A 25,069-nucleotide genomic window follows, 5' to 3' on the forward strand; every position below is an offset into this window, starting at 1 on the left:
AAATTCTAAAAAATTTTAAAAATAAAAAAATTTAAAAAAATAAAAAAATTTTAAAAATAAAATAAAAAAATAAAAAATAAAAAATATAAATATAAATATAAATAATATAAAAATATAAAAACATTAAAAAATAAAAAAACATATAAAAAAGTAAAAAAATATACAGGAAAAAGAAAAGTAAAAAAAACATTAAAAAAAATAATAATACTAATATTATGTATAATTGATTTTGTAACTAAGGATAATATGTTAAATATTAAATTAGGATATTCATTAAAACATTCAAACAAGTAAATTTTTGTTGCATTACCTAGGTTGAACCAAACAACATTTGGTTATGTTTTATTCCCCATAACCTTGGTTATGTGATTATCAGATAATCACACAACCTACCTGATAACTTGAACCAAACGCACCCTATGAATTTTCTCACATGTTAATCCTCCTTCATATAATCGGTCGATAATAATTCCAATCAGATTTATAAGTACCCCGAGTTAGTTTTGATGTGGTCAACCAAGTTAAGTTAAATCATGTTATATTTAATCCTTATGTCTAAGTATGTAGGAGTTTAGGAACATAAAAAAAATCGAGCGAAAGACATAACTAACGAAAATGATGACACGAGAAGGGAGTCGACGGGCTCGGTACGTCCGAGGGACGAGGTGCTGCAGAAGAGTACGCTGGTGGATGAGAAAGAAGCACACGACGTTTCAGAAGGACGAGAAGCCGGAGCGGAAAACTGCTTGAGGAGAAGGTCGGAGTTGTGTTCGAGTGAGCTCAACTCTAGATGGCTTGAAAATCACCCAAGCGACGGAGCGAAAGATTGAACAAAAGTCAACTCTGAGTTGACCTCTATCCAAACGCCTGGACCAAGTCCGAGTGCTCGTAGTTGATTCGAGGGCCCGGATCACCAAGGTACCGATCAGGCGCCCTTTGCTACGGATCAACTTTTGGTCCACGTCAACAACACTCCGGTCACCCGAATTGGGACTAAGCATCCAGGCCGTGATAAAATTTTATCTTCGCACTGTTACGTAGCCGTTGCAAGCAAATAAGGTGCATAACTAGGGACGCCCGGAGCGGGTCTAGGTGCCTCGAGTCGCCATGCTAGCAAACAACTACTTTCGACCAATGAGATATAAATAGAGCTTTGGTCTTCTTCATTTAAACACAACACTTAAGGTAATCGAGTTTGCATTATGTTCTTTATTTCCATTCTGTTCTTTATTTATCTAAGCTGTCAACGTCTTGTACGAGGTTTTTCCGCCTCCGACTTGTGTCGAAGGAGTCGATATATAAAACTTCATTTGTCTTGGATTAGCAACCTCCTCGGTTACAAACCAAATAACTCCGGTAGTCTCGTACTTTGTTTTAAGTATTCTTTTTCTTTATTCAAAGTGTTTGTCTAATTTAAAAGTTTGTGAGAAGGGTACATTTTTCATTTCAAACAGTTCATCCTCCTCTTGTCGGCCACACCGAGACCAACAAAATTTACACAACTTAGCATGCCCGTCTCTCATACGTACAGAAGATAGTGTAAAGTAACTCTCCTTATAAATTCAGCTAGATTTCCAAGTTTCAGGTTTTCACTCCAAAGACAAGTCTTCTCTCATATGGACGATCAACTTAAAGTACCGATCAAAACTCATGGGACTCAGTTCCACATTTATTAAAGGCAAGTATCTAAGTATATGGTCGGTCGATTAAAGAATCAATCGGACCTAGGGGACTTAGCTTCATATTACTTCCAAAACAGATCTCTAACACCACCTAATGCATAACCAAGCAACTCAAGGGAATGACGAATATACAGTCAACTAGTTTATAGATCCGACTGAGATACACTCAACAGACAACATGGTCAGAGAATCACATCCTATCAGAATAACAACCGTTTGTTAAAAAATATTCCTCTATTACAATATGAGCATTCACTAGAATCTTTTTCAAAGGTGATTGTACTTCCCATCAACTAACAACTTATGACAACATATTCCTTCAACCGCTTTATTAATGTCGAAAGTTACAAAAGGCAAAACAGGTTTACATGAGTAGCGGAAGATTCCTCGAACGATTATTGTACATCGCCAAGACTGTATGTCTTCCCTTACTCGATAATCTCTGACATTATCTGTCACCTCATAATTATAGAGGTTATGAAATATGGTATATAAAATGATCCTCTCCGTTGGTAAGGTACGCACGCCTTACGATAGTATTACTTATGCGCACACATTCTACTATTCTTCTCTCCATTTGCCCGCTCGGATGTCGTATTGACTTGAACGTCGGAAGACCTTCGCCAAGGACCTCTTTTCTGATTTTTTGGCACTGACATTCTGTCTGCTCTCTTTGGTATGTGCCGAGAGGAAAAAGAAACCCCTTTTCCTCTAATTCAAAGTGCAGTCACTTGTCAGCACATATCTCTCCAATTTTCAGACAGATCAAAATTTGTGTTCTAAAAGGAGTACCAAGCAACACAATTACACAAACACACGCCAATTATATAGACTGCTACACTTTCTTCAGAAAGTTTAAACACAAAACACAAACAAATAAGTAGGTGCATGATTGCTTCCAATCCATAAGCATCAATTCGTCAAGTGCATATCATCTAGAACAGAGAACAGTTGTTATACATGATATTTTTAACTTAGTCAAACATCTAGACCATCAATATTAGAAGCTCGAAAAGTGTCAAAGAACAATAATGTGAGGGAAGTTTCAATATACGAACAAGGATGTAACAATCACTAAAAACATACATTAACTAGCATGTATAATTTGGTAGCAAATGAACGAGATTTTACATGTTCAGGTGGCAAATGTGGAACAACGTGAAGTAATGTAAGATACAAGAAGAAAGAAAACGAAGCAACAAACCTCTAATCTCTGGCTTACTGGATATTTTTACTTCACAATTCATAGTCATCATGCATCCAGCTTGAGCGCCTCAGCGGCAGCCTCCTCCTCTTCATCATCAATGGCAAAATAAGGGTTATGAGCCTCAGGCCTAAACCTGTACCCAGTAAAGACGTAGAAACCAAGGGTGGCTAGCTCCCCAGCAAGCACGCTCGTCCACAGGTATCGGTAAGAAGTGATTGTGATGAGGGCGTAAACCACCACCCTAGTAAAATAGATGTAACAGATGACAACGATGTAATACTGGCGGAAGAGGGTGAGCTTCAGGAGGTTGACAGCAGCCTTTCCGTCGGTCCTGGCAGCCTCGCGGAGGTTCTTGATGGACCAGACGATAGGGAAGAGGATAGTGCAGCAGCAGACCACGTCGACGAGGAGGAAGACTTGCTTCCAAGTCACCCAGTCGCGGGCGTAGGGTCCGGACTCGTCGATGACGACCTGAGCGATGTTTGCAACGACCTGGAGTGGGATCACGGCCATGAGCACCTTCTTCTCCCGGTCATGGAGGTAGGGCTTGAGGAAGGACCAGCCAGTGCCGATGAGGACGATGAGGGTGAAGAGGGATATGCCCTTGAGGAAACTGAAGATGTAGAAGAGGACATCCCAACCGTGGGCTGAGCCTGTGCGCTCGATGTACGACTTGTCTTCGGCCTCACAGAGGAGATTGAGGGCCTTGAGGATGACGACAGAGAGCATAAAGTAGTGGATGCGAAAGACGGAGCGGCGCCTCCGGAAGAGGGCCGCGGCCCAAAACACGGCGAGAGCAGCGTACACGAAAAAGAGATAGGAGTACACTTGGGGGAGCACGGCGGCGCCGGCAGATAAGTAGGCGCGGGAAGATGGATCGTTAGGATCCGGGCGGTTGAACATGGCAGAGCGGACTTTCATGGAGACGCCGAGCGGCGGGAGACAGTTTGCGAAGACGAGAGTGAACTGGCCAGGACTGTCGGTGAGGTTGACGGCGTAACGGAAGGTGGTGGCGCGGGCGACGGCTATGCCCGAGGGATTGGGTGGCGGGAGTAAACGGTCGAAGGAGTAGACGACGCGGACGAGCTCCGACTGGAGGGCACAGGTGATGTCGAGATCCTGCAGCTGGCGCAGGACGTGGATCCAGGCGTCCCGAGTCGACAGAAAGAATCCCAATTGCGTCAGGTCCAAATCGTCCGTCGACGAATCGGAGGAGAAGGAGATGCCGGAGACGTTGAGCTCCAGGCCGCCCCACCGGGTGAATCCGAACTCGTCAAAGGGGATGATAGACCGTGCGTCGGACAGCACCGCCATTTCACGGATCTCCGCCATCCCCGTTCCGATCCAAAGCGACAACAATACCAATGCGAACGCAAATCCCGCATTGATGCCTGGGAGAGATGGAAAACGCGCTGCCGATTCGATCGCCATGGGAGAAGGAGAGAGATGTCGGCGTAACTCTCCCACGGCTGCGAAGAGAGAGAGAGAGAAGGCGTTAAATTAGGTCATTTTCTGCCCTTTTCGGCCGGGATGGTTGGCGTGGCTTCGTTTTCACGGTCGGAGTTACGAGAATACCACTGGGAAAGTGTTGAAATTACGAAATGGGGACTGCTAAAATATTTTTCGAAAAGCAAAATAAAAGTGAATAATAAATAAATTGTGGATTTAGAAGGCCTCGCCGGATGCACACAAAGTGTTCGACGCAATGGCTCGCCGAACTTTGATACCCTGGAACACCATGATGGATGGCAGCATGAAGTTTTGGGGGACGTAGAAGGAGCTGCTGCCTCGTTTCAGAGATCACCAGGGACCGATGTTGTCGCCGGGTTCGCGAGGAAGGGCCATGAAGAGAAGGCTCTTGCTTTCTTCGCCGACGCGGTGAGGAAGTCACTTCCACGCTTGCGCCGCGCCCGCCCCCCGGCGACCACTCGGCAACGGAGGGTTGCTCTCGCAGCGTCGTGGCCAGCGGCCTGGCGAACATGCGCGCCAAGTGCGTACGGCGTCATTCACTGCGTAGACAAAGTGTTGGACGGAATGCGCGTGGAGGGCTTGCTTTCCTGGAACGCCATGCTGCGGGGGGGGCATCCGAAGCCTTTTGGGTGTTCGACCAAATGTCACAATCAGTTGCCTTATCAAATAAAATTTAAATAATATAAAATTTAAGCTCGATTTGTCTTAATTTAATAATAATTCTTTGGTCTATTTATAATTGTGTCGACGAGAGAGGCATGCTAATTTAATTTAATTTTTGCATTGTCAAAATTCATTAAGGACGAAAATTTAGCTGGTTTTTAGTTGTTGGAATTGAATGCATGGAGTATTGGCTTTGAATGGTGAAGTAATGACTAGAGATATTATTTATTTAATTTTTTTACTAGTTGTTTTCATGCATTCATTTATGAGAAAAATAAAAAGAATATTTAATATGCCATCATAAATTATGTTGAAGGATAATAATGAAACCTCAACTCACTCACGTTCTACAATTTTATGCCATTTCATTCGGCTAATGGAAAGAAAAATTAAATAATTGGCAATGAGAGATTTGACTTCGATCTCGTAATCATCAGCTTAATTAGTGGTTTAATTACCTCGATTTGTTCCCAAATCCAATTAAAAAGCTTCTCTAATTGTTTGTTTTGATGCAATAACTATACTTTATTTATGCCTCGATATTAATTGCGAGTTTCCATATCCATTTCGGAATCTGTTCCCGGTTCATTGATCTGAACCGGACCGGATCCGCCATTAAATTGGCAGCTTTGCACTTTAACTAAACATGGTGAGAGAGCGGGCCCTGCTCGGTGGTTCCTTGTCGACGAAGGTAGGATACTTGGGTGTGGAATAGCAGAGTTGGAAATTTTGTGTCGAAAGGAAGTGCATTTTACCAAAAAGGAATCTTATTTTTTTATATGTTTCAAACTGCACCCTATAATGTTTTTAACGAAAACTTCTTTTGAGAAAATGATTTATTTGGATGTGTTTGGATAAATATTTAATTATGGAAGGGCTGTGTTGGTAAAATGCAAGTCATTAGGAAGGGACGCGGAATGAAACGAAACGCTTCTTAAATTCACGCGGCGTCCCCGACCAGCTTACCCGTTTCGTCGCCCTCTTCCGCCTTCTTCCTTTCACACGGAAGCGGAGTACGATCGCCGAACGACGACCGCGAAAGACGCGCCGCTCCGGCGTCGAACACCTCGCCGACTATCCCATTCATTTTTTTCCCTTTTCGCTTGCTTTTCTGGGCATTGAGTGGAGATGGGCGACGCGGAGGCCGCCCGCGGCGACCTGGTGCAGCGACTGAAGCCACCGCCATCGCCGGCGACTTCGTCTTCGTGTTCCTCGGTCGTGGTTCCGGAAGGAGGCGCTGTTTTCTTCCGCCATGGAGGCTTCGTGCGCCCCGGCATTCCGCCTAGTGCTCCTTCACCGTCTCCTCCGTTTCACTTCCGATCTCTCTCCCGAAACCCCACCTTCTCCACCCTCGGTTCCTCGTCGCCTAATCCCATCCCTCCACCCTTCGATTCTGCTGGCTTGCCTCCTCGCAACGCTCACCGACGGTCGCAGAGCGATGTCCCAATCGGTTTCTTCCAGTCTGCTTCCCCATCTGGTCCCATGGCGGCCGATGGGGCCACATCAGCGATGATCTGGCAACAGCGCCGCCCTCTTCCTCCTCAGAAAGTGAAGCAGGAGGCCGAGTGGGAGAAAGAGACGGAGAGCAGCGCGGAGGGGAAGTCGGAAGGGGACACCGCCGATGACCTCTTTAATGCTTACATGAACTTAGATGCGCTCGATGCGTCGGGAATGGAGGAGAAACACGGGGATCTGGATAGCAACAAGTTGAGCGGGACGAGGACTAGCATGGCCGACAGCAGTGAGAACGAGGCGGAGAGTAGCTCCATGGACCACTCCGGTGACAAGAGGAGCGTCGAGGGCGATCTTAATCCTGTGACTACACGCCACTTCAGGAGCCTTTCCATGGATAGTCTCTCAGGGAAGCTTCGCTTCGGGGACGAACCTCCCCAGTTGCTGCCTTCTTCGGCAAGTCAAACGGCGCATCATTCACGCAGTGATTCTTTGGATGGCACTGCAAATGTGCTGAATTCGGAGTTTCTCAATACCAAATTCAACAGCGTGGAGATCAAGAAGATAATGGCGAATGAGAAGCTTGCAGAAATGGCATTGGCAGATCCAAGAAGAGTCAAGAGGTGCTAGTTTCCACCAAAATTCAACTTCTGATACTTCTTCCGCTCTTCAAAAAGCTCAATAGCTGCTAAATTTTATATTCTATCAGGATTTTAGCCAATCGACAATCTGCTGCGCGATCGAAGGAGCGGAAGATGAGGTATATATCGGAATTGGAGCAGAAGGTGCAAACTTTGCAGACAGAAGCAACTACATTATCTGCACGATTGACCTTGCTGCAAGTCTGTCATCTGTGTTATCCTATATCTTCATATAAATTACCTGTATTTTCTCCACCATTAGTCCTCTTCATTTGATCCTTGTTTTGATTCTTCATATGTTTTTGTATTGTTTTCGCAGAGGGATTCGACAGGGTTGTCACGCCAGAACAATGAGCTTAGGATTCGTCTTCAAGCCATGGAGCAACAGGCACAACTGAGAGATGGTAATTTCGCAGCATTATCATTTTTCTTCTTTGTCACATGATATTCCTATAGCTGCAGGTTTGCATTAAGGGTTTCTTGTGAGTCTTTATCATTTAAATTGGTTTCATTAGATGAATCACCCGATCATTTTCAAGATAAATCTTCTTTTTCAATGTTATTTGCCAACAGCCTTTTGCTGATTGATGAGTGTAATTAGGTTAAAATTCAAAGCTCCAGAAATAATAAATTGTTTTAGATGTCTTAGATCTAGTATCTTATAAAATTTTAATATTATGAATGGATCATTACACATTTTGTTCTTGATTACAGATCTCTTGCTTGTGTCTAAATGAAACCTTGATAGAAAATTATCTTATTTGTTGGATATTTTATTCTTTCGCTCCAGTTTATTGTATCAAGGCTATGAAAGGTTTAAATACTACATCGTTTTTGCCTTTTGCACATTGGAAAAAAGGTTGCTCTGTTGATGTTTAACTATCAAATGGCATGAAAGATTCTGCATTCTTTGTTGAAACCTTTTGTTATTATCCTTTATACTCAATTAGGATATTCAATATCATTCTTAGCGGTTTCTACTTGCATGTTTATTCCCTGTTAAATGCTGACATTATCCTTTCTATGATTTACTTGACGCGGTCGTTAAAACCATGGTTTTCATGATTCTTAGTTTTGGCCATTCACGACAGATTAATTTTCGCTGTGGTCTCCGTGAGTAATTTGAAGTTTCAATATACGTCTTTGTGTTTCCTTTCTAGCTTAATCTGAATGTGGTTTAGATTGATTCGTTTATAATTGTAAACACTCCTATTACCACTGGTAAAGAATTGAACCTTCTATGTGCCTTATCATACGATAAGTTGTATCTTCATGTGCGTCTTGAGCAATGGAAATTTAGTCTGACTTGGTTCTGTGAAGTTTATATCGAATCCTCTTTCACTCTACTTCGTCTAAATCTAAGTTTATTTGTTCTCAATGTTGAAATTTTCTCATTGTTGTTCTAATGAGACTACTTTTAAGTTGCTCTTTTTGATTCTTGACCGCACCCAGCCATCAATGAGACACTGAATGCAGAGGTTCAGCGACTGAAGCTTGCAACCAGTGAAATCACCGAGAGCAACCTATCGAAGAATGTAGATCGACAAGCGATAAATGCTCAGATCTTTCCCCCACATCAGTTGCAACTGCAGCAGCAACATCAGGTATCAGCTCATATTCCTCTCTATCATTTTCAGTCGCAACAGCATCAGCAACAACAGCAAAGCAGCGCTGGGTTGGATTTGGAATCAAAGAAATGATAGACGAAACTGAGAATGATGACTTTGGACTCTTTTAAGAAAATTTTATCCTTGCATTTAGGCATTTACTATTAATTTATGGGGATTGTCATTGTATTTTATCGATTGACCATGTCAGCTTATTGCATTATGTAGATTTGTTTTTTGGAGTTAATTTACTTGTTCTTTTAAAAAAATAATCTTTCTTTTTATTTTCTTGTATTCAAAGGTTATTTACTTTGCCCGACAAGCGTTACTTACGCTTCCATGTTTATATCACTACTAGCGACGTGGGCCACCACCAGCACATGGACACCAGGCCTAAGCGGCACGTGTGATGGTCCACCCGCATGGCCCACGAGCAAGTTTGACCGCACTCGCACATCGCAAACAGTGAGGGAGTGGGGACCCCGAAGTTAATAATGCAGAAAAATATTCAATGAATTGAAAATTACATTCCGCACTCTCACGAGCGCACGTGCGCGCCTTCCCAAGCGGCAAAAAAAAAAAACATAGGCGGATTTTTGCATCCGAGTTTAATTAGGGACGAAATTAAAATGGGGAAAACGACGAAAACCTAGACCTCGTCCTCCTCCGACTCCGACGGCGCCTCCGACTCGTCTTCCTCCGCCTCCGGCGGGGTCCCTCCCATCAGATGCAACTCTTGCTTCCTCCCTTCTGTGTTGCTGCAGGCGACCAAACCGCCTGGATACGTCGCGGCAACGGGAGGCGTTCCGGCGAGGTTGATGAACTGCGAGGCGGGAGGGAACGCCCATATCTGCGCCTGTCCGGACGCCTCCCCAGTCGGCTGCGGCATCATCCACAGCGCTCCAGGTGGTAGCAACCTCACTCCGCTGGACGCAGCGGCCGTGCCGCCCACTGCCCACATCGGCACCACCCCGGTCGGAGAGATCGGCGCCAACCCCGTCGATATGGAGACAGCACCTCCGCCTTGTAGCAGAGGGTCTTGGACCGGATAGAACGCGGCGACCGGGGCGAGCGCGGATGCGGTGGACCCGACCGACGCTCGCGTTGGCTGAAGCTTCTTCCGCCGCTTCGCGGCGGACTCCTCGTCCCCGGAGGTAGATGCCAGGCCCGCCGATGAGGACGAGGAAGGAGCCTCTGTGGGGATTTTGATCGCACCGTCGACCACAGTGGCTATGGCCGGGACGGTTCCGGTCCCCGTGGCCGCTATGATGGCCGGCTCCGCGTGCTGGAGTAACCACCGGATGGTCTCGCCGTCCGATTTGTGCCCTAGCTCTCGTGTTAGCTGGAAGATCCGAGCAGCGCAGGCGGCTGGCATCCGGATCCGCCGCCCCCTCCCCTCCACCTTGGTGTGCCGGTCCTTAGTCCTCGCCGCGGGCCGCCGAATGATAGGCAGCGCGCCGATCCCCAGGAACGCCATGGGCTCCCGTTTCGGCGCGATAAGACGGTGCACCTGTCCTCCTCCCCCTCCGCCGCCGTAGCTGCTTCCCGCTGCGCCACTACTCGCGCCTGCGCCGCCCACGTCTTCTATCGCCGGAGAATCCATTGCTGCCTCCGCCGCCCGCAATCGCCACCGATGCCTCGGTCGTTCCTTTCTCTGGGGTTGCAGATAAACAACTAAACCCTGGGAACCACCTCTCCATTTTATTCTTTGGTAAACCAAGTGGGCCCCCAGCAAAGATCGGACGGCTAGAAAAGGAGATCAACTGGCCTGCTCCCAACTTCTCGCGCTGTGAGCCGTCTGATCTGATTGGTCCCCATCTTCCGTTTCTCTCGATGACCTCGATCCGACGGTGCGGGGCATAACGCGTATAAGTTACCGAATCCGTTTTCTATCAACGCTTCCATCGCCCGATGTCCTACACGAGCCAGGAAACGCAAATTCTCGATCTCTGACAGAACCATTGTGACGTCATCGCCATTGTGGCTTGCATGCGGTAACATGACTTTCCTGTTCCGACGCAACAGACGATCCGTACATCCTCTGTCTCCACTGATTAGGTTCGTTACTCGTTCCGCGCACGTGTCATAAAATTATTGGTGGAATAAACGCATCCGTGATAACGTAGAAAAGATTAAGTGCAACGGGTAAAAATACGGGTGGTTTTCGAAAGGTACGCGTGGCAACCTGAAAAGACGACAGCTGGAGCCAACCGGCTCCGAAGGCTTGGGGACCACCCACTTACTAAATGGTGAGTGAGGCCCCCATGCGGCACGCCAACGAGAATCTGTCCAATCAATGTATCAATGCTAAGTGATCAAATCATACTCTAATACACTTTTTTTTCACCTAAATCGCCCTAAATTTTCTAAACTATTATGGTAGCACCATATAATCATTATTCTTTTATTTCTGAAAAATACGAGGACGAACTGATAAACAAAAGTTCTAAAATCTTCAATAACAAATCGATATAAGTGAAAATTGCGACCTTCAGTCGATCGGTAGCCCATGTAGTTTAAAGGTTCATGCGGAAACAAGGTTAACTATAGCGGTAATCGGCATAGAGCAAGGCCATCTGTGAGCATAAATACTTTACCTTCAAGAACTTTGCGACAAATGTGATCAATGCAGAGCTCACATATTGTGGTATTGTATACATCGATGTAAAGTCGAAGCTTAATAGTAAGCCTAATAGCACTAAAATTTGCCTGCAAAATGAAAGAAAGAACACGAGAAAACGAAATAAGTTGACATTATCACAACGAGATCAACAACAATAACAAGATACTGATAAAGTTTGAATAATTTGAGGCTAGTGCAATATAAGACAACAGCATTAACCGGAAGAACTGTAAGTCCAAGAACTGCAAGAAATATCGCGACTGAACTCATAGTCCATTGACTCCATCCAAAGTAGAAACTGGTAGTGATGCTCGATTCTGCCAGCAATATCTCCATTGCATACTTGAGAGCATAAAATATATCAACAGCTCAACCTATAACACAGTTAGAAGTCATTCGTAAATTGGACTTCTTCGATGATTTGCACACACAACAATTGCAAGAAATCCTTCAGCATTGAAGCTAATAACGATATATGTTTACCTTTACTGATGGAGTAAGCAATCTATAGTCTGAAGCAATTGAAGTCGCCGGCTAATGAGATTCCTCGTGCCCTTCGTAATGTTATTAGAACGGCTAATGACAATTGAAGTCTCCATTTTGCACAAGGCCACTTTCTAATGCTTCATCCACATGGCCTAATTTCGAGAAGTAAACAAATGTAACAGTCGCTGATGTTTCGAAGGTTTACAACCCTCACAGACCCCATCCTGCATTTTCAGTATCAATTTGTTACGTAAGTTGACTAAGCTTCTGCAAATGACTGTTAAATGATTGTACCAAAAACAAATGCATTGCGTACAAGGTTTAACGATTCACAATTCATCCTTTACACATTTTGGAGTAAATTCCAGGAACCATGAAGTAGGAAATTACTGAACCACAGACTAACCATCCAAGATCTTAGAAGATTTTACTTACCCACACAGAAGTCGACCGATGAGAAGAATTGTTAAGGAGCTGAGATCGTAAGCCAATGCATATAGAGGATTGCCTAAGAAGAGTACAATGCTGCTAAGCACCAGAGGTTTGAAGTATGATTTATACGACCATGCACTACAAAAAAGAAAACACTTGTGCCGCAGCTATAGATCCAATAATGATCCCACAAACTGTCGCAGCCGCTCCAAGGCTCATCGAGTAGTCATCAGCAGTTGGCACAACAATGTAAGTGTTGACCATATAAAGAAAGGTATTGGCCAAGTTCAGCATAAGAGACACAGAGTGATATCTTTCCTCATTGACTTGTTCTTCCTCTTCTTCAATTATGAGGGCATGTTGGCCCAAGAATTGCAGGAAATTTGTAGAGTGAGTTAATTTGTCGACTGATGCATGTATTAAGTAAATCACAGGATCTTGCACCTGATGCAAAAAGAAAGAGAGAGAGAAATGCCTAGAAGCTCAGAAAGATTGCGAGATAAAGCTCCAATAACAGCTGTTATTCCCTATTAATTCAAAGCATGCAACCATTTTTTAGCAGTAACTACAACAGGAAAGAATTTAAAAAGTGATCATCTTGAAAGCATGGTAGGGACGAAAGAGAGACACATTACCACGTGCTTAAAAACTTGCTGTAGCTGAGAATAAGGATGATTTGATCTAGTACTTATATAATAATCTGTGAACATGTAGCCAAAAAGTTTATCAAATTTCTTCAGTATTTTACGAATACCAGTAGCATTGACATCTACAAATTTGAGAAGGTTTAAAAGATCGTAGCCAACTGCTATATATGCTTCTTGCAATTCAGATATCTTAGATATATATGGTCGGTCAAGAAGCATTGTACGCTCCTCTCCTAACTCTTGGATCTTGTGAGAATAATCCCTTGTCGCTTGAGAAAGAAGAGGACTGTCTTCTCAATCTAGAAATATAATGAACAAGTCTATTAAAAACAAGCAAAAGAGTCTATGAAATGTTCTTATAAAGTGTAATAGCAACAGGAACAATTTTCTGAAAATAAATCATAAAATATAGAAAACTCAGGAGGACATAAGCTTCGATCACGATTCTATTGTAAAGAAATATTTCCTCCAGTTCATTAAAAAAAAGGGTCAAAGATTGTTGCATCATGTCGAGTGAAACCAACACAGCAAAAACTAATTTCTTGGAAGATGCAATTGGTACATTATGAAATTCTAGTTGAAAACAAAAGATATAGAAAGGCAGCATGGTGTATGATAAAAGTCAACTTAAATAGATACAACCAAATTTGTTGATTACAGAATAAACCAAAACCAAGTCACTCAAAAGTTACACGTACTAGATAATATGCCCCTATGCAAGGATAGAAATAAAGTAATCTTATCCAAGATAAGCTATAAAACGGACTTGAAACTTTTTTCATACTCAGTCATCGAGCATCCTTGCAAATTCTTATAGTACACATCGACGCTCTTTTCTTCCTTGTTTGATTTCTTGTACACATTGCTTTACTTTCTTCTTCATTAACTTGTAGTTGATATAATACCTGGAACACAAGTAAATAACAAATAGCTCATGTTAACATATAAAGCATAACCAGAATTGGCTAAATTGAAACATCAAACGGATGCGAATACATTGGCATAATAAAAAGTTAATATGACAAATTGGGCGTACAGATGATGGTGATATCATCAAATTGGTGATTATTAACTTGACAATAAGGACCATAAACATGTGAATTCTAAAAGAGCAAGGGTAGTGTTTCCCAGCTAAGGAAATGCCACATGAAATTATACTCTGCCAGCTATTAGGCCAAGCACAAAGGCAATGTCGCAGGCTCATTGCTACAAAAAGTTAGATGGTTCTCTCTTAGTTTCCAGACAATGAGCAAGGCAGACAAAAGAATGGCCCATTAATTTCAAGATGATGCATTTATGCATGTAAGCATGTATAGGGCAATCCTCGCATGTGTACAAATGAACTATTACCCAAAATGTCAGTTGCAATTGAATGTCCTCTAACAGACATGAACAGTGCAATCAAATAATCTATGCCAACAATGTCATGTTAGATTATTAGCAACATTTAATAAGATCTTTTTATGTTATCTTGCAGGAATTCAAATTTTAACAAATTTAAGAGTTTTCAGCGTCTAGCTCCAGCAAAAAGCATGACAAATAGAGTGAAATTTAGCAATGAATGCATACTTCTCCCATTCCTGAACACGATTCACCGTCAACTTCTTGCCAAAGTTGACCATTCTGGAAAATGGACTCTCTGTTGAATAAGATAAAATAAGAATCAGAAAATGATTAAACCTTGCAAATTTCCAACTTCAATAGCAATCAAACTATGGTTACACACAATTTCCTTTTGGTTTGCCAAAAGATGCTAGTTCTTCAAAGTATCAAAAGATTAAAGTGGAGAGTACTATAAAACATCACAAATTTTATTAAACAAATTCGTGAAACACAGGTTTTCCTTCATGACTTGCAGATACTAAATATTCTGCTTCACTGCAATCCTGGAACTCTTCCATCAATCTTGAGACTAGAGTTTCATTAACCAAATAATTTACGTTAACAAAATTTACAATACTAGTTTTCATCAAACACAACCATTGAGAGCCTGCATAAACCATGTGGTGCTCTTACTCAGGCTTCAGTAGCTTGTTTCTTCTACTTTCCGCCATTCCCCCAAAAAAATTGGAACTTTTTTTTTTTCCTTTCCGTGAGAATCAAATTAAATGAGTACCACATTCGAGGCACGAAAGGCTCCGATTCAACAATAAGAAACAAAAAAAGACATATTTTGAAAACTCCAGAAGAAAGGAAAGGCATCGAGTGCAAACCCAAGGGCAAAGATGGATCATTGTGCAATCGCAGCATAAACAACGCGTCGACTGGAAATGAGAGATAGGAGAGCGATCTGCGACTTTCCAAAGCAAAGATGCCAAGAACTCGCACTCGAGTGGAATCGATTCGTCCCAGGAGGAGAAAGCGAACCGAAGCGAGGTCGACGAAGGCGGTGGAGGAGATGTGGCATCTACATGAAAAATATATAGCAGTAGAAATTTCGCCTGGCCAACTTCATTAATAAATTATTATTCAAACAACAAAATAATAAATATAAAGCAATATATTTTAAATTTGCAACATGTGAAAAAAATACTTTCTATTAATTTCCCAATCACTAATTATAATTTATGATTAATCATGAGCACTGCACTAATGAATACGTGCCATAAATAAATGTTGAATTTTATTTATACTTAATGTTGAAATCATTAATATAAATGGTTCTATCTTTTTTCTTTCTTTGTTTTTTAATTTTCTTGGATATGAAAAATAATTGAATAATACATAACCTTAACATGATTAACTAAGAGGGATACATTCAATGTTGAACTTTTAATTATTTTGAATGATTTTTATAGAATTTAAAAATCTAGGTGTATTCAATTTAAATTTTTAAAAACTTTATAGAAATCTAGTAGTATCTAAGTTAGATTTTAATAGAGTTTTAAAAAATCATGTGATATTCAACTTGACTTTTTAAAACTCTATGAAAATCTTTTGGTATTCAAAGTTTTAATAGATTTTTATTTTTTTAGAATTCCTTGCATACAAATTTTAACCAATAAGAGCTCTTCAAAATACTTAGTATAACTTTAAAAATAAAAATAAAAAGTCTTCTTCTCACTGTTGAGTTTTCTATTGACTTCAATCACAACTTTTTACGAATAAGTTTTATCTTTTTCCGCTCCTTGATTTTGATTATTTCTTTGATCTTAAATGCTCTGTCCTTATTCAATCTCTCAAGATGCATTTCATACGAAGTTGAGAGTCCTCTGAAACATTTTGTTGAGTGCACTCGCCATGGTTTATCAGAATGGAAGTAGAACGACCGGAATGAGAACGCCTCATGCAGTTCTAAAGTTCTGGTAAATAATATGGCTTGCTTTGAAACACCGTTCTCTGATGTTATAGCGGCAAAAGAACGGATCAAAACCATTGGAACGAAACAACAACTGCTTGTAGCCTTTTCTCCGGCGATAGGCTACTAGTGGAGATTTTTCTTCTATTGCTCGTGATAGGAAAGAATGAGGAGTGTCATCCGGTGAAGCCTGCGGTGTGTCGGAAAGGAGGAAAACAAACAGAAAAATTATTTGAGGCGGTCGTGATGCTTCCGCCGGCTACTCATAAGCAGGTCGAAGTCAAAGTTGATTTGGACAATGGTACATGGAAGGGAAACTTGAGACATTAGGTTTTAATATAAAATATATATTAATAAATCAAATTATTTCCCAACTTAATTAATAGATAATTTAATAAAGTATAATGAAATTAGACCCTAAAAATATTCTATAGAATTTATTTAAATTTTAAAAATTCTTAAATAAATTTGATATATTTATATTTATATTTATTTATTTTAATAATATTATTACTAATCAAATTAATAATAATATTATTAATTTTATTACTAATCAAATTTATCAATTTAATACTTTATTAAAAGTTTGATCAAATTAAAGGGTTGACCAACATTTCATGATAATTTGGATTAAATTTGTAAATAAAAATATTTAAAATTATTATAATATTATTAGATTTAAAATTATATTATTATTTTTTAAAAAATTACAAAGTGAGACGTTACTCTTTATGTTTTAGCTAAAATAAGATAAAAGTATAAAAAGTTGAAAAAGTTTTGTATGGAGTGATATTTATCATATTGGCAATAGCGAAAGTAGAATTTTTATTTCCCGTAAATCCACAAGTTTCCATGAAATTTATAAATATTTGTAAAAGTCTTGCAATAAAATCTATAGAATTCCATGAAATTCCTTTAACAACTACATGAGATTCTATAAAAAATCAATAAAAATATATCAATTCCATAAAAGTTAATTATTAAAAAAAAGTCAATAAAAATCATTCAATATCTTGATTGAATATACTCCCCTAAATTTCATAAGAGAATCAAGTCGTCCTCGGATGGGTCTAGTGGCTAGTGTATGAGGTGTTACCACCATGAGGTCTGGGGTTCGAATCTCGGTAAAACCGAGATAAATACTTCCCTTATATGTTAGTCATTATTCCAAAGGCTAATAACTCTTTTGCCACCATAAGAGAATCAAGTCAACCCAAAAAAAATTATTGAAAAATGGAAATATGGACATGATTTATGATCTCAACAACTAACGTACAAAAGTTAAAAAAACGCTCGGCCCTAGCGCCCCGTCAATTAATCTCACGGCAAATACGGAGAAGATAAATTAGGGAACTACAGATAACGAATGCATGGGAGGATCTTTTTTAATCCTTAATATTTTACCGAGGATCGACCCCCGATACTATTGTGCAAACTCCCATACATTAGCCACGTCCTGGGGACATGATTTCAACAACTAAGAACTACATGGTTGTTCAAATGATTTTATGTCACATGAAGGTAAAGCATATCATAAGGTGTTTGTCTGATTCCGTTGGGAAGCTATAAAGAGTAGATCATCGGTGGCGTGGTGTGAAAGTTGACCTGGCTGAAAAACTCCAAAAATTACCTATGGACAGTAGCTGATACGATATGTTGTGAGTAGCCCCAAAGGTAAGGTGGGGTTGATAGTCAAGCTGATGTGATGGTCAAAGTCAAGGTAAGGAGATAGTCAAAGTTAGAGTGTATGTATTCGGATGAACTACTTCTCAGAAGTATGTCTCCTAGAAGAAACTCGGGCGGCCACATAGCCAATTGGTTCTACGGGGCTCACCTCTTCACTTCTCTTGTGCAAGTCTCTCAGCATATAACCAGTCGGACCCTAGAATCAGTCGGACATACGAGTCTTAGCTCTCCACTTCTCCTATGTAAGTCTCTCAGCATATAGCCGGTCGGGCCCTAGAGCTGGTTGGACATACGGCGCTTAGCTCCCTACTTCTCTTGTATACGTCTCTCAGCATATAGCCAGTCGAGCCCTAAAATCGGCCAGACATACGAGACTTAGCTTCACACTTCTCTTGTGCAAGTCTCTTTGTAGGATTGAAGAATGCGATAGAGGAGGTGTGAATATCGCACGTCAAAAAAGTCTTTCTTTTCATATCGTAAAACCAATCAAAGCAAGCAGCGGAAAATAGTATAATAAAGCAAGGTGGTTACTTGGTTCGAAACCTACGTCGACTCCTACTCCAAGACCAGCGATCCTTGACCACATCGTTAGGCAATCCACTATAATTCTTCTTTCCGAAATCTTTAGAAAGAAGAAATAAGTACAAATGCAAGTAGAATATAGTAACAAACTACTATCTTCTTTCAAGTTAAGTACAATTCAAACTTAAATAAATATATCGACAAAAATAGAAGACGAAGCTCGGTCGGCACTTGAATGGAGCAGCAGCTTGCTTGAAGATGAAGTGTAGAGTAGTAGCACGAGTAGCTTTGCACAGAGATGAACTGGAGAATTTTTTTCTACCTCGGACCTCGAGATCCTTTTTATAAGAATCGTCACCATTCGATCGACCGATCCTCGGGTTCGGTCGACTGAACCCGCTCCCTTCCTTCTTCGCCCGAGATCTGATCTCCGAGCATTAATGATGTTTAATGGTTCGATCAACCGATCACCATGTTCAGTCGACTGAACATTGAACCTTCCCTGTTCACCGAGATTTGCACTTAATGCTCCATTAATGAGAGATCTTTCGATCGACCGATCAGCTAGGTTTCCTTCTCCACTTTGGCTCAGTCTGATCTGTGCCACATTATGAAGGTTTGGTCGACTGATCCTTTGGTTCGGTCAGCCAATCAAGCTTTGATCAGAATGTGCTCTGCTTTGGTCTGAACTAGTCTCTGGTCTGAGTTAGCTTTGTTCGATCGACTGATCCTCCGATTTGATCGACCGATCAGGTCATTTCCTGCAAAATAAAGTTAGACAATTCCTTGTAAAATGAAGGTTAGCACAGTAATACAGTGAGATGCATGAGTAGTAAAAGACAGTAACACTGTCTTGATCTCAACTTGAAAATCTCCCCGGTTTCTTCAGTTGGATCAGCGACCTAGGATTTATTCCTTCCCGGAACATGACCTCACTATCGCTCCTCCAGTTGCTTACCTCAACCTACCTGTCAAACCTTGGTCCTCCAGACTTGTTTAGACTTTGCCGCTAAGCATCGGATCGACCCACCAGGACTTTCACTCGATCTTTGGTCCTCCAAACCTATTGAGCTTTCCTACCAAGTGTCGGGTCCTCTCGATCCACTTGGTCTTTCTGCCTGACTTCAACGATCTGCTAAGTCTTTCTTGCCTAGTCACGACTAGGGCTTTCCCAATTGAGTAAATACCTTGCACGCTCAGTCAACTTGTTAGATCACAACAAGACTTTGTTGGAACCCCAAGGTTGTTTTGGTGTGATCAACAAGTTAAGATAGGTCCTGTGTATTTCTAACCTTGTGTCTAAGTGTGCAGGAGCTTAGGAGCACATATACTCGAGCGAAAGACGCAGCTAGCGAGAAGGATGGCACGCGGTGCATCCAAGGGATAAGGCGCTGCGGAAGAGTACACCGATGGACGAGAAGGAAGCGTGCGGTGGTTCCGAGGGGACGAAAGTCGGAGCGGAAGATTGCTCGGGGAGCAAGAGGCGCAGCTAGCGAGAAGGTTGTCACGGAGTGCGACCGAGGGACGAAGACTGCGGATGAGTACGCTGGCGGACGAGAAGGAAGCACGCGGTGATTCCGAGGGACGAGAAGCCGGAGTGGAAGGCTGCTCGAGAAGACCGGAAGTTGGGTTCGGGTGAGCCCTTTTTCGGATGGCAGAGATCACCCAAGCGAGTGGATTCAGAGTTGAAGACCCGGACCGAGGTGAACTGAACCGGAGCGAAGGTCCCGACGGAGAAAAGTCAACTCCTATTGACTATAGTGCTCCGGGCGTCCGGAACCATTCCGGGCGCTCGGAACAGCCCGGGGCGCCCGGAATGGCTCCGGGCGCTCGGACCTTGAATCTTGACCAGATCGCGTCAAATGCGATCTAAACGTTGGGGATAAAGTTTTATCCCCCCAGGGCGCCCGAAGCCCTTCAGGGCGCCCGAAGCCCTTCAGGGCGCCCGGAACCCTTCAGGGCGCCTCGACCAAGGCTATAAATATAGCCTTGGTCCAGAAGCTTTTCAACGAACTCACGAATTGTAATTCCAACGCTTGTGTGCTTTAGTTTAGAGTTAAACTTCTGTTTCTGCGTTTCAACATTGTAAGATGATTCTCCGCCTGAAGGAGTATTTAGTGCTTCAACTTCCTTGGATTAACAATCATATCGGTTGTAATCAAGTAAATACTTGTGCCTCGTCTTTTAATGTTCTATTTACTTTCTGCTTATTCTTTATGCAAGTATTAGTTTAAGAGTTCGAGAAGGGTTGGTTTTGTTTTTGTGTTTGCAGGCTATCCAACCCCCCTTCTAGCCGGCCGCAACGGTCCTACAGACTTAACTTGAACTTTTGACAACATCAAAACTCAGGTTCGATTCTGGTGCACCCTGCACCAACAATCTCCCTCTTTTTGATGTTTGACAATCAAGGTTCTCAATTAAGTTAATAACATATGCAAACATATAAGTAAATAAGCATTTTTGTTTTTCACTTTACTTCCCGTGAGTTTAACAACTCCCCTTGAATTCACTATTTCTCCCTCTTTGACACACATCAAAAATAGGAAAACATAACTTAAGAGTTTTGAAATATGGTTTCAAAAATAAGGTTTTGATAAAAAAATCTAAGAAAAGTAGACCTTTAAAAACTTAGAAAGATAGATTTTGAAAGTATTTTGAAGAAAATGTTTTTAAAAGAGAATGCTTGAATTCAAAAATTTTCAAATCCTTTTTGAAGATACCAATTTTCAAAAATATTTTATTTTGAAATTATTTTTTTAAATATGTCTTTCAATATAGTCTCTCCCCCTTAACCAGAGTGGGTCAATGACAAGTCAAGTGACTATAGTTGGGAAGTAAAAGGTAAGCAACTGGAGGAGAAATTCAGTGAGGAAGCGTTCCCGATTGAAGAAACCGTAGGCATCAGTCCAGCTTAGGTCCATTTGAGAAACCTAAGCTGAGACCTTTACTAGATTCCGCCATCGAGGAGACATGATCTAATTAATACTCCTATCTTATTATGTTGTGGTAACTCTATTTTGTAGGATGAACATATTTTTATTTGCCTGGACTAACTCTTTTTTGAATAAGGAGAAGTGCGAAAAAGGGGAATCTGAGTGTCGGACCAGCTTGCCCGAGCGGGTGCCTAGACAAGCACCCAGGCGGTCCAGGCGCTCGGAATTGGTCCAAACACCCTAACCAGAAAAGTTATCGAGAAGCTGAGTTGGAGTATGTAAACTGACTAAACCCATGTCAACAGTCCAGGTGCTTGGAGGTGGATAAAACTTTACAGATGAAGTTTCAAAGAGAGGTTGCCATGTCAGCATGGTTCAGGCGCTTGGAGAGGGTTCCAAACACCCGGAATGGGCCTATATAAGGGTCTTTGACCAACAACTTCAGCACATCATCTGCTATGACTTTCCTTCTTGCACGCTACTTCAAAAAGGCTCCTACGATGCTGTAACGCTCCACCGACAATTGGACATCAAGCTTTACTTAGTTTTCTTTGTTGTCGGTAACTTTTCATATATAGTTCTTGTACTTCATTATTGTATCTTTTCAAACTATTAGTGGGTTGCCTAATGAAAGCGATCAATTATCGCAGACCTTGGAATAAAAGTCATCACAGGCTCCGAACTAAGTAAAACTTGGCATTGTTAGCGTTGTGTTATTTGTTTCTCTTTTCCGCTGCACAACTCTTTTTAACTTACAATTTTTGCAAACGCTATTCACCCCTCCCTCCTAGCGACTTTACAATCCAACACTACCTAGAGAAGGATTGTTGTACAAACTCCATCACCCGACATAATATGACATTCTAGCACATCATTAATGCAGAGATTGTGAGAGACAGTATAAAAAGGAGGGTTCTCTCTGTTGGCCATAGATGCTTACATATGTATACTCACGCATATACACGCATGCACACCCACATTTACTATTCTACTATTCATATTCTTCTCTATTTCACTGGGCTACTATTCTGACTTAAGCGTTGAAGTGTGTGCGTCAGGGACCCCCTCTCTAATTCTCGCTCTAACGTTCTCATGGGCTATGTCTGTGTTGTACGTAGGTCCGTAGCTCCTAGCTTTAGGTTCGTCCATATCATCAGGGTCTCCATCCCCTTATTAGAGTGTATACTAAAAGCCTAGCTTTTGTAAATATTTATTTTGAAATGAAGAATCACATTGGTCAAATGTCTACATTTATATGCTAAGTGTAGTTGTTCAATTAATTTATATTGTAGATAACATGGTGTGTGGTGTCACACACAGAAGATCATGTTATCAGTTCCTTATAAATTATAAACAGTAGCTCACGACTAAGATGGATAGGAACAAACTATTGGAATAGTCGTAGTGTAATTTGGTATTAGTTTATCTTTACTATAAAATTACACTAGTACACTCTGAGTGTATTGAGCAGGACCATTTAAGGTAAGTTCTTTTTATACTGACTGCATAAAAGAACAAGACCTTTGTTATTATAGAAGTGTGAGCTCTTAATCATGATATAATAACAAGCACATATACTCAATATTCATTTCTTTAATTTATCAAAGGGTGCGATTTAGTTCGATAAATCAATATGCCTGATAAGTTGGGAAATTGTATTATTTATATGGTGTATTTTTGATTATAGAATGAAACTGTGTCTTAATAATCTAGGTTGATAATGCCCCCAAGAGGAGCGCATAAGGATTGTCATATAAACCCTGCAGGTGGACTTAGTCCGACATGACAATAAGGTTGAGTGGTACTACTCTTGGAGTTAGATATTAATTAAGTGAGTTGTCAGTAACTCATTTAATTAGTGGACATTCAATATTTTAAACATAGGGAGATTAACACACTCATTATAAGGAGCTCATATAGTAATATGAGATTGGTGTGGTAGTTCAATAATAACTCTTTAGTGGTATGAGTTATTATTGATGAACTCGAGTTGGGTGTTCGGGGTGAACACGGGAAGCTCAAGTTCATCGGGAGACCAAAACCAATTCCTTCTCTCGGTCCCTGTCGTAGCCTCTTATTTATAAAGTCTTATACCCACCTAAACCCACATTCTTACCCATCCCAAGGTGGCCGGCCAATCCAAGCTTGGAGCCCAAGCAAAGGCCGGCCAAGATAAGGCTTCGATGGGTTGAAGTGTGGTCGGCCTAACTTGAACTCAAGCTTAGGTGGCCGACCACAATAAAATTAAAAGGATTTTATTTTTAAAAATCTTTCCTTATGTGGAAGCCATGATTTAAAAGAGAGTTTTAAAATTAAATCTTTCCTTTTATAGTTTCTACAAAAGATTAAGAGAAAGGTTTGATATCTTTCCTTATTTGTAGTTAAAAGAAAGATTTTAATTTTGGAGAAAACTTTTCTTTTTGTAATCATCCACATGTTTTAATAGAAATATTTTAATTTATAAAAGTTTCCTTTTATAATCAACCATGAAGGGAATTTTTTTTAAAGAGAAATTTTTATTTTAAAAATTTCCGGAAACAAATTAGGAAGTTTTAATTTTATGTTTAAAACTTTCCTTGTTTGGAGGAGTTGTAGGGGTCGGCCACATTAATAGAATAAAAGGATTTTTTAATTAAAATTTCCTTTCGTTGGCAAGGAAATTAAGGAAGTTTTAATTAAAACTTTCCTTATTTGTCAAGACCAAGGAATATAAAAGAGAGGGTAGAGGTGCCTCACCTCACAACATATCTTCTATTATTCCTCTTTTCCTTGGTGGTGGCCGGCCCTCTTTTCCTCTTCCTCTCTTATTCTTCTTCCTTGTGTGGTCGGCGGTATCTTCATCTCAAGGAGCTTGGTTGGTGGCCGGATCTTGTTAGAGGAAGAAGGAGAGATAAGAGGCTTTGTTTCTTAGCATCCCTTGGAGCTTGGTTCGTGGCCGAAAGTTCTTCATCTTTTGAAGATTGTTGGTGGCTGAAACTTGCTTGGAGAAGAAGGAAGCTTGGGTGGATTCTCGTCTCGGTAGATCATCGCCCACACGACGTCTGAGATAAGAAGAGGAATACGATAGAAGATCGTGAGGTCTATAAGCTACAAAAGGTATAACTAGTTATTAGTTTCTGCATCATAACTAGTCATACTTTTGTTTAGATCTTGAAATATCAAACACAAGAGGCTAGTGATTCTAGGCTATCAAATTTATATTTTGATTTTGTGTTTCTTTTGTTTTTCGATCTTGTGATTCGATTGTTCTTAATGGTTAAACCTAGGGTTACTATAAGGAAATTAAATATTGAATTTCGTTGAAAGGCTTTGTCTAGGAAGTGGTGGATGCTTCCATATCCATGAAGGCCTAGTGCCTCGCCATGTTTAACCTGGAAGCCGATCTCTGAAATTAATATTTAATTGAATTTGTAACATAGGTGGATTTGGATCAATAATGTTAAACATCGTTTGCGATCCAAGTCTAAACCTCTAAGAACAAATAAATTGAATTTGGAATCAATAATGTTAAATTCTGTTTCCGATTCCAAATTTAATTTCTAAAGAATACAATAGGTTGTTAGGAAATGTTCAAGACTTGTACAAAATTTTTGTACAGGGGAACCGGTACGATATTCCGAGTAGCAACCAACACCCCTCACCATTAATATTAGAGCCACTTAGCTAGCACATTATCTCCTCCGCTTTTAGATAGGATTAGTAGCAAAGAAGGAAAGAAAT

The 25,069-nt window shown here is 41.0% G+C and overlaps 3 protein-coding genes and 1 pseudogene across 3 annotated transcripts; 1 reads left to right on the forward strand and 3 right to left on the reverse strand.

Moving 5' to 3' along the window:
• Positions 1-2,669: 2,669 nt before the first annotated feature.
• Positions 2,670-4,940, reverse strand: LOC121993122 (protein CANDIDATE G-PROTEIN COUPLED RECEPTOR 7-like). The gene has a single exon (XM_042547797.1). It carries the CDS (start codon positions 4,318-4,320, stop codon positions 2,935-2,937), a length of 1,386 nt encoding a protein of 461 aa, XP_042403731.1. The 5' UTR covers positions 4,321-4,940; the 3' UTR covers positions 2,670-2,934.
• A 1,032-nt stretch (positions 4,941-5,972) lies between these two features.
• Positions 5,973-9,006, forward strand: LOC121993123 (bZIP transcription factor 29-like). Its single transcript, XM_042547798.1, has 4 exons — positions 5,973-7,097; positions 7,184-7,316; positions 7,435-7,519; positions 8,568-9,006. The coding sequence occupies exons 1-4, from the start codon at positions 6,151-6,153 to the stop codon at positions 8,813-8,815; spliced, it is 1,413 nt and encodes a 470-aa protein (XP_042403732.1). The 5' UTR covers positions 5,973-6,150; the 3' UTR covers positions 8,816-9,006.
• Positions 9,007-9,210: 204 nt separating this feature from the next.
• On the reverse strand, positions 9,211-10,398 carry LOC121993124 (transcription factor PCF2-like). The gene has a single exon (XM_042547799.1). The coding sequence runs from the start codon at positions 10,323-10,325 to the stop codon at positions 9,372-9,374; it is 954 nt and encodes a 317-aa protein (XP_042403733.1). The 5' UTR covers positions 10,326-10,398; the 3' UTR covers positions 9,211-9,371.
• A 903-nt stretch (positions 10,399-11,301) lies between these two features.
• LOC121993125 lies at positions 11,302-15,334 on the reverse strand (annotated as a pseudogene).
• Between the last annotated feature and the right edge of the window lie 9,735 nt (positions 15,335-25,069).

The sequence above is a fragment of the Zingiber officinale genome, chromosome 6B (assembly GCF_018446385.1).
Source record: "Zingiber officinale cultivar Zhangliang chromosome 6B, Zo_v1.1, whole genome shotgun sequence".
NCBI lineage: Eukaryota > Viridiplantae > Streptophyta > Magnoliopsida > Zingiberales > Zingiberaceae > Zingiber > Zingiber officinale.

Bases quoted from the DNA above. Each gene is read 5' to 3' on its own strand.
- LOC121993123 (XM_042547798.1), top strand. From the start codon at position 6,151: ATGGGCGACGCGGAGGCCGCCCGCGGCGACCTGGTGCAGCGACTGAAG. The intron at 7,098-7,183 runs GTGCTAGTTTCC...ATATTCTATCAG, and splicing joins GATCCAAGAAGAGTCAAGAG to GATTTTAGCCAATCGACAAT. The intron at 7,317-7,434 runs GTCTGTCATCTG...TTGTTTTCGCAG, and splicing joins CACGATTGACCTTGCTGCAA to AGGGATTCGACAGGGTTGTC.
- LOC121993122 (XM_042547797.1), bottom strand. From the start codon at position 4,320: ATGGCGATCGAATCGGCAGCGCGTTTTCCATCTCTCCCAGGCATCAAT.
- LOC121993124 (XM_042547799.1), bottom strand. From the start codon at position 10,325: ATGGATTCTCCGGCGATAGAAGACGTGGGCGGCGCAGGCGCGAGTAGT.